At 41.8% G+C, this 9491-nt stretch overlaps 1 protein-coding gene across 1 annotated transcript; it reads left to right on the top strand.

Moving 5' to 3' along the window:
• LOC116515029 (histone RNA hairpin-binding protein-like) lies at positions 1–8893 on the top strand. Its single transcript, XM_032226912.1, has 8 exons — positions 1–107; positions 2547–2672; positions 3537–3641; positions 4017–4076; positions 4353–4484; positions 5143–5292; positions 6400–6463; positions 7660–8893. Exons 1-8 carry the CDS (start codon positions 61–63, stop codon positions 7699–7701), a joined length of 726 nt encoding a protein of 241 aa, XP_032082803.1. The 5' UTR covers positions 1–60; the 3' UTR covers positions 7702–8893.
• Positions 8894–9491: the final 598 nt, after the last annotated feature.

The following is a 9491-nucleotide window of genomic DNA, read 5'->3' as shown; positions in this document are numbered from 1 at the left end:
CTCAGTGCCGAGGTCGGCGTCGTCGGTGAAGGGTCGTCGGTGCCGCTTTCTCCCCTCGTCATGTCGTTTCGCCAGCGAAGCCCCTTGGCCGGCCGGATTCGTAGCAGGTAAGGGCCCGCGTGGAGCCGCCGTCGTCCTGTGGCTGCCTCGGAGAGGCTCCATCGGGCCTCCCTCCGTCCGCCGCGGAGGCCTTTTCCTCTCAAGTCTCTTCCTTGTGACCCAAATAAGGCGCCTCAGCTCAGCCCGGGATTGGCGGGACCGGCCTGAGGGGAGCCCCGTGTCGAAGACCCCCCCCTCTCAAGCCTCGATTTCTCTGGTTAATGGGGCGGGGGGGGGGTTCGCCCCTTCCTCACAGGGCTGTTGTTGGGCCTCGATTGCCAAAAGCCGGACAATCGCCTGCTTTAAACCCGTCTGAAAAGACTCTGGGCCCGGTATATGTGGGTGTTCAAAGAAGGAAACGGACCCAAAATCCTAAGTAGATCCAATGGAGACCCATCAGGTGAGGTAAAAATAGGGGGGGAAAAGCCCCTCATCTCTCGCCCAAAAGATAAATGCCGATACTGGGGGTTGGTGGGGGGAGAAGGGCCAGTTTTCTTTGGGAAGGGGGAAAAATTATTTATTTATTTAATTTTTTATTTATTTATTAAATTTATAGGCCGCCCAATCCCGAAGGACTCCGGGTGGCTTACAGAGAAGGAAGAAAAAAAGAAAAATAGAATAGTTTAAAATCCACAACTTTAAAAAAAGCTCATTTTAGCAACTGGAATCATAATAAGGGGGGGGGGCAGAAAAACACCCCGCTTTTTCCAAACAGCATTATAGAAATTGTAGGGAAAAAAAGCTCCTCTTTTGGAATAACAATAATAATAATGATAATTGTAATAGTAATAATAATAATGCCTCGTCTTAATAATAATGATAATTGTAATAGTAATAATAATAATGCCTCGTCTTAATAATAATGATAATTGTAATAGTAATAATAATAATGCCTCGTCTTAATAATAATGATAATTGAATAGTAATAATAATAATGCCTCGTCTTTAGGAATTACAGGGATAAAGAGGATAGAAAAAAAGTCTTCGGCACCGAAATAATAACAACCGCCAGTAAAAGCCATTAGCAGCAGTCAGTGATATTTGTGTTTTTTTAATTTTTCAATTAAAAGAGTCCTTCTGGATTGGGCAGCATATAAATTTAATAAATAATAGTAATAATTTATTTTAAGCTGGCTGGCTCTGGGTCCATAAAAGCAAAATTGAAATTTAATTTAAAAAAAAATGAAATTTAATAAATTTGTATGCCGCCCAATCCCGTAGGACTCTGGGCGGCTTACAGAGACAAGATAAAAAGTTAAAAATCAGAAATAAAAAGACACAATTATTAAAAATAACACACCATCCATTCTGTCTAAATGGGGCTGGAGTGTAAAAGGAAGGAGGGCGAGGAGGAGTGGCTGATGGGAAATGCGGTTTTTCTCTCTTTCGGCCTCCCTCCCACTTCTGCTTTTTTTCCCCTCTGCAAAGTCCTCGGCATAAGGAGTCCTCGGCTTATAGCCGCTCGCTTAGTGACCGTTTGAAGCCACAACCGTCCTGAAAAACAAAGCAGGGTCAATTGGGTAAAAAGCTGGATTCACGTAACAATCACCCCGATTCACTTAGCGACCGTGATGGAATTGGATACGAGCATGGGACGACACGCTTGTCAACCATCTCACTCAGCAACCGGATTTTCCCATCCCAGTGGCTGTTGATAAGCCTAGGACCAGCTGTAGCAGAATGGAGGTCCCCCCCCCCCCAAATATGGTACAGAGAGTCCTCGACGTAACAGCTCATTGAGTGACTACAAAGTTAGAACGGATCTGAAAAAAGGGACTTACGACCATTTTTCACGCTTGCAGCATCTCCATGATCACACGATCTAGGTGTATTCTAATGCCTGACAACTGATTCATATTTATGACCGTTACAGTGTCACAGGGTCATGTGATCTCCTTTTGCGACCTTCTGACTAGTTGGAAAGCCAGATTCCCTTAACAACCGGGTTACTAACTTAACAACCGCAGGGATTCACTTAACAAACGTGGCAAGGAAAGTTGTAAAATGGGGCAAAACTCACTGAACAAATGTCTCACTTGGCAACTTAAAGCCTGGGCTCAATTGTGGTCATTAAGTCGAGGGCTGCCTGCATTCAAGAGCTAGAAACAATTCAAAATGGCCGATCTCCAGTCCATCTTGACCTCCTGTGTAGCTTCTGAAACTTGTTTCTAATTAAGAGTGGTGCAGTGGTTAGAGTGCGGTACTGCAGGCCACTTCAGCTGACTGTTATCTGCAGTTCGGCGGTTCAAATCTCACCGGCTCAAGGTTGACTCAGCCTTCCATCCTTCCGAGGTGGGTGAAATGAGGACCCGGATTGTTGTTGGGGGCGATATGCTGACTCTGTAAACTGCTTAGAGAGGGCTGAAAGCCCTATGAAGCGGTATATAAGTCTAACTGCTATTGCTATTTTCCCTGACTGTTCGTTCTTTTTCATTGCCTCTTCACAGATCAACTGCTTCATGGAGTCAAGGCAGGAAGCGCGACGCAGATGGGAAGCACAGGAACACGCATGAGCCCAGCGGCCCAACCCTTGACTACGATTCGTACAGTCTGCCAGATGGTAGATCAGAGAGGTGGGTGTACGGAAATATTCCCTCGCTATTAAGCACAGCGAAGTTCTACTTAAGGCAGAGGTGGGCATAAAATGTTTAGTTCCTGGTAATATTTTAGCACTGTACTAAATATTTTTCAGTAGCATACTGGGGTGTTCTGCGCCCCCCTTCTCCGTCTAGGAACGAAAGCCACAAGCAAACGTAAATCAGAATACTTTTAATCAGTTCAGACTCTTGTTGGCTGCAAGCCCAAAATAAACAGATAAGCATTCTGGCAGCAAATGCAAAAACAAACTCTCACAGCAAACCACTTTTCCAAGTTGGTTTCTCTGAATCATGAACGAGAACGTTGACTTCTGCCACCAGGGCGTGGCAACAGCAGCCCCTTTTATCAGCAGGAAGAGATCCTAACGAGCAACAGCTGCTCGTTATCATCTGCAAGTACTCAGTTCTTCGTTGTCAGCCCTTCTCCTGCATGCATCCTGATACAACTCCCAAATGCTCTCATGAACATTCCCTTTGATCCAATGCTCTGCCGCCACCTGGTGGCCAACCAGTCTCTCCTCGCCCTGCTTGGAGTCGACACCCTGTCCAGGGTCATCCTCCAAGGTCGACTCATAAGACCCCTCGCTGTCGGAGTCTGGCGACAGCTCTAACAGCTCCTGCCGGGCCACAACACTGGGGGTATCCCAAATAGATAATGATAAGCACTGTTCTGCATAGGGTAACTCAAAAGCACTTCATGATACACGAAGGGTTCAGTAAAACATTGTGGATAGCTTGGCTTAACCTGCAACACAGTTGAGATGGGGTGCACTATGTTGTGTGTTTTAAATATTGTGACAAAGCTGCTACTTTGTTTTTCCTGCAACTTGGTGTTCACAGTTTCACAACCCCAGAAGGTCACAAGCCCCATTCGAGATGTTCAGACTGGGGGAGTGCAGTTGAAGAAGATGAGATGAGGACTAACGTCAACAGAGAAATGGCAAGGTACAGAGCTGCAATTTGTTTAAATTCAATTTGTCTTACTTAAGGTCAAAAACATCTTTTCTTTGAGATGGGGAGATCTAGTAAGGTAGGGAAGGTATTACCCCTTTTCCGTGTAGCATGCACTTTTGCGTTCAAAATAGAAAACAATTTTGTGATGTAAGACTGAGTTGGAGAACGTGCTATAAAAAAGCCAGTCCTTGAGGATAAATCCAGTAGGTCAGGAGAACGTGGGTAAGAGTGTTACCATCTAACAAATGTGAGATTATTGTTAATAGTTACATTTATTAAATAAACACCAACTATGCTGTAGGAGAACAGCACTGTAGCAATACGTGCACTGAAAATAACTTTCTTTAAAAAACAAATGTTTTACAGATACAAAAGAAAGCTTCTGATAAATGAATTTGGAAGAGAAAGGAAGACCTCTACTGGAAGGTAAAAAAAAAAAATCATTGTTCACAGCAAATCTACCAGGGATGATCTGTGAAATGGAGGCTGATGAGAATGAATAATTGAAGCATGGCTATATTAAAAGTGAGTGGGAATGAGAAGATAGGAGGGAAATGCAGAAAAGGGGAGACATTTGCCATGATAAGGGCAGAATAGCACTAAAAGCATGGCTGGGCCCCCAAATAAATTTCTTTCGGCTTGGGTCTGAGAATGCAAAGCTATGAAACAGGAATAAATGAAAAATAAAACTGTATTTTCCAGTTCGGATTCCAAGGAATCTGCAGCAGCCGTGGAACTGGAGACTGACGAGGCTGTTCTAATGAGGAGACAAAAACAAATAAATTATGGGAAGAATACATTGGCATATGACAGATATATTCAAGAAGTTCCTAGGTAAGCTCTCTTTACTCACAGAATGGAGGTTATTTTCAGTACAAAGTATAATTTAATTTGTAAGCATTGGGGCAAACTTAAGGTTTTGGTGTAAAGAAAATGATCTTTTCTTCCTAAGAGGTACCTACATCTTTTATTCAGTCTCATAAATCACCGGAATCTTGAATCAGAGGCATAAAATCTACTTCTAAGAAAGAAACACATCCTTGCTTTTGCTGGGGAAAGGGGAGCAAAAGGGAAAAACGATAAAATAAGAGCTCAGAAAATTATCCCTGGAAAGTTGGCCTTAATGTCATAACTGATTTCTGGCTCACCCCGTTTGTAGAAAGTTGCTACTATAATTTCTCATTTCTGTTCTCACGAATGGTGACGTTGAAGGCTGGCAGAATATTCTGAGAAGCTGGATGTCTCTGATGTCAAATTTGCACTAAATTATTCCTCTGTGTAAATATTGAAACAAATATAAACTACAGTGGGGCACTGCTGAGAGGAGGGTGGCGTAGGCTCATTGGAAGACGAGCAGTCCTATGTCTGAACAACCGTGCAATTAGAAGGCCTCTTTTATTTGCTCTGGAAAAAATTGTCCAGAAATTGCTGCATTACTAAGTTGTTGAAGGTTGGTATTGTGCTAAAAGTAGCTGAACTGTTTCTTTCCAAGGTGTCTACGGGTTCCAGGGGTCCATCCAAGGACTCCAAATAAATTTAAAAAGTACAGTCGGAGATCTTGGGATCAACAGATCAGGCTTTGGAAAGTTGCGTTGCATTTTTGGGACCCTCCCCACGAAGAAGGCTCCGATGCACAAGGACTGTAAGTAGCAGCAGTGTCTCTAAGGGCGGGTAAATAGTAAAAGCCTTTAGACGCTGAGGGCCATTTTAATTCAGGAGTCATTCAGCAGTAGCAAGTTCCTGAAATTTTGTTTCTTATCTTGTTTCTTATCAAGTTTAGCTTAAGGGCAGCATAATTCTTTGTTGTGGAATTGAGTTCAATAGCCATAATACAGGTAGGCCTCACCTGATGGCTGCCTTGTTTAGCAGTTATTCAAAGTTACAAGTGCTGAAAAAGTAACTTTATGACTACTGGTCCTTCCATTTTGTCCCCCCGTGTGTGATCCACAATTGGGCCCTTTGCAGCCAGCCGGCATTTGTGATGGTTGCAGCATCACAAGGTCACGTGACTGCCCTTCGTACACTTTTTTTGGATAAACCGTCAGTGGAGACGCTGGCAATGAAAGGGTGACCTGTGGTCATGTGATTTAACAACAGGAACAGCCACATTGGAGACGAGGCTTTAAGTCCGTTGTGGTCCTGTGGTGCTTTCACTGGCCACATGGCTTAGCAAGATTGCTGCTAGTCTCAATTGTGGTTGTTAAGTGAGGACTACGTGTAGTTTTCTACAAAATGTAGGCAGGAATAGTGCTATGTATGTTGATAAAAAGATTCCTTTTCTTTGTAATGAATTAACGGTTTGTCTTCTTTTTACTTCTTAAAAAAAAGTAAACAGTTTAACATAACGTACTTAGCCGGTTATCAGAATTTTGTGCCACCTCCGGAACATAGTTGGTGGACTAGAGTACGTGCAGTTATTTTAAAACAATTATTTTTCTGAAGGTTTTGTTTATATTGCTATCTACTTGTTTAAATACAAATGGATCTTTACATTAATAAAACAAGTTGCTGGAATACTTTTCTCAATTATTTAAATGTAATACTAGAAATCACTGGAAATTACATGTGATTTACACTTACAATTCATATTTGCCTAACTTTTCCAGCAAATATTGAGGTCACTGGGTAAATTGGGAGGCAGGTTTTGTGTCTAAAGAGAGGCTAAACAATTTAAGGTAAATTCTCTCTTTTATTCCAACATTAGAAATACGATTTCTAATATTGCTAATTCCATGTTTTATTTCTGCAGTACCCCTGTTGATCTTGGTGATATGGAAACAGAATCTGTAGGAAGTAATTCCCAAGACAGCAATGTAAGTAACTCTAAGCTTGGTTTAAGTTGTAATATTGTGTTAGCTTGCATAAATTCCTAGTTGTGTAGTGTCTGTAGGAGTAGTCTACCCCTGGTCATTCCAAAGTAATTTCCCCCTCTTTCCCTCTACTATTTTCTCACCCTCATTTAATTTCCTCTTTTTGCTTCATTTCCCAACCATCTTGCATGGTGTCTTTTTTCCTTCCCTTTATGTTTTCTGCCATTAGCAGTCACTGCTTTAATTAAGTGGGGCTTAGCCAAGCAGGCGTCTGTTGTGGAAGATGCATTGGATGTGCTACAGTGACACCCCCTTCAGCCATTGGAATAATTTTGACTCATGTATGTCATTGCAACTGTCCGAGTAAAGTTTAAAATATTTTCTCCAGAATAAAGCTGAAAGTTTTTGGTGGGAAGTGATCAGGAAAAAAGAAAGTTTATACCTCCTGAGCGAAGGGAGGTCCAAATTAATAGGATATGAATGAGTCCGTGGTGTGTATAGAAAAATCAGGTGTAAGTATGCACCGGGTATTGTCACGTATAGTTTTATTGAATTGTGATTTCTTGAGGGCAGAATGTTCACTACAGGTAGTCCTTGAGTTATGACTACAATTGAGCCTGCATTTATGGTCATAGGTTGGGACGGTTGTCAAACAGGTCACCATATGACCAGACCTCCTTTTGTGTGGTGGTAGTTAAAGCAAGAACCCTGGTTCTTCAGCAAACCGCATGGCTGTTTAACAGACTCATTGTTTGCTGTGGGATGGTATTTGCTGGAAAACGGGTAAATGTGGGTTCTGGCAAAACCACAAATCATGGTCCTGAGGCCGTGGGGGGGCTGCAAACAGCCATTTGAGCCAGTTGCCAATAACCCAAAATGGGGCCACATGGCCACAAGATGTGTGTGTGTAAATATCAGAACTTTGAATCCATGTGGTAAGTGCCATTTGGGGGCTCCATTGTATATTTGAGGACTACGTGTACTTCTGAGTATTGAGAAGTATGTATGAAAGTTTTCTTTTATCTGGGATGGTGTAAGGGCTCCTACCATGGACTAGAAGACCTCCAAAGTCCCCTCCAGCCCTAGGATTCTAGGCTTATTGATGTAGTGCCCAATAAATGCAGCATATTTCTTAAGTAAAATTAACCAATACTATTATGAAGTTCCTGGTATGTTAATTTGGTAACCTTTTATTGCAGGTGAATTGTACAGACACCAACCAAAGTGAGAAGAAGTATTGAGCATCAATTTGATGACTAAATCCAGCTAGAGGCACCTTCTGGTATGAAGCTTATGTGACCGGTAGAATCGTCTTGTCCTGCAGGATCCGTTTTCAGGGAAGGGACACCTCCAGTAGATTCAAACAGAAATAAGAAATTTTACTGTGTTACCATCTAGAGCTGCAGCAACTTTTAAGATGAAAATCAATGTTTCTCTTGACCTTCTTTGAAAACATGAAAATGGGGTCATATATAATTGGCTAATTGATGTACCTGCATATGAAACAGGTGGCTTTGAAAGCAATCGGATTATAGTTAAGAAAATCCGGAATGGGCAACGTTGCCACAGTTGTAGCAGGTTCAAAACATGGACTTTTAGTAAGAAAATAGTTTTAGCACTTGGTTAATGTCTTTTAACCGTGACACAGGTGTAGACAAGGAAAGAGGTGGTTCTGCATCCTGCCCTGCCCTGTAAGTTTTACAATGAGGATGTATGCTTTTCAAATTATCTCTCAGAATTACCAAACAATTGGCAATAACCTTTTCCCAGGAGGCGCAGGCCTCTTCCAGAAATAAACGGCCTCTTTCAGGTGGCACACACCACCCGAGTTTTAAACCAACAACTTGTAAATAGTTTTCTGCGGGGCTGTGTGTACTTTTAAGGAAGCATGAATGAAGGGAGTCTGGGAATGTTTTTATTCATTCTTAATTTTTTTTTTTACTATTGTTGCTGTTTTTGTATGGAATAAAATATAAATAAAGCAAGGCTGTCTTTGTAGGACAGGAATAAAAATCTGTTGTTTTCAGGTATTCAGAAAGGAGGTGCAGATAAAGATCCAAGTAACTCAAACCAGCTGTTTGCGTAGCTAATTGCGGTTGTAAGTGAAGGACTAACTCTAGCAGTGATTGGATATATCTGAATTCTTTAAAAAGTCATTTTGAAGTTGCATCTGTATTCAGGTAGTTTGGGTTATTCCACTGAATTTAATCAGATGGGCTCATTTCTGAGTGAAAGAATAAATGAAATTGGATTGTAAAATGAATGCCTTTGGTGCAAAACTTTTGGAGTATCTGACTCAAATCTACAGGCCCCAAAACAACTTTTAAGTCAATCCCCGCAAGAGTGGACTGCACATGTTTCAACTCAGAAACGGATTTTACTTTGCAAGAACTAATGGAGTAGATGTGGCTGGTCTTGGGAGGTGCGACTGCCCAAAACCCCCCTCCCTTTTCCTGGTCATTGTTGGCCTGTTTTGCTACAGCTGAACAATTACTGATTGGATTTTTGCTTTCTGGAGTCAATAGTCCATTCACCCTTCAAGAAATGCCCTTCGATTATGTGGAGTGGAGCATTTGTGCTTAAGAGCATTATTGCTCTTAAATAAGCAGGCACACCAAAAATGGCTTGGGAAATCCCAGTGTTTAATTGGGTCAAATTGCATGTGCTTTTTTGATATCACCTCAGGAGACGGCATCCTTTCATGCGCCTTCCTGACAAATGCCAGCTGAAATTGTTTATGCACACACGCACACAGAGAAAGTCATTTTGGTTGCACAAAACTAATTTATAAGAAGGGGGTGGGGAATCCTTCAGAGAACTCCTTTGTAAGATTTTTAGCTCAAGCTAATTTGGATTGAAGTCTCCTGCTTGTCTGCTTTATGATTTTGTAAATGCTATGTAGTTGTTCAACTAGAAGCCTACATCTCCTATTTTGAATCACTCTTTTGACTTCCTGAATTATATAAAAGGTTTGAGGGGACACCAGCAAAATATCTCTGAGAAAATTGATCCAATGGCTGTAGAGAACAAC

The sequence above is a fragment of the Thamnophis elegans genome, chromosome 11, assembly GCF_009769535.1.
Source record: "Thamnophis elegans isolate rThaEle1 chromosome 11, rThaEle1.pri, whole genome shotgun sequence".
Lineage (NCBI taxonomy): Eukaryota > Metazoa > Chordata > Lepidosauria > Squamata > Colubridae > Thamnophis > Thamnophis elegans.
The sequence above is the reverse complement of the archived record's forward strand: the minus strand, read 5'-3'. Positions and strand labels throughout refer to the sequence as shown.

Excerpts from the sequence above, each read along its gene's own strand:
- LOC116515029 (XM_032226912.1), top strand. The coding sequence starts at position 61 with ATGTCGTTTCGCCAGCGAAGCCCCTTGGCCGGCCGGATTCGTAGCAG. Across the intron at positions 108-2,546 it reads GCCGGCCGGATTCGTAGCAG|ATCAACTGCTTCATGGAGTC; the intron begins GTAAGGGCCCGC and ends GCCTCTTCACAG. Across the intron at positions 6,464-7,659 it reads GTAATTCCCAAGACAGCAAT|GTGAATTGTACAGACACCAA; the intron begins GTAAGTAACTCT and ends CTTTTATTGCAG.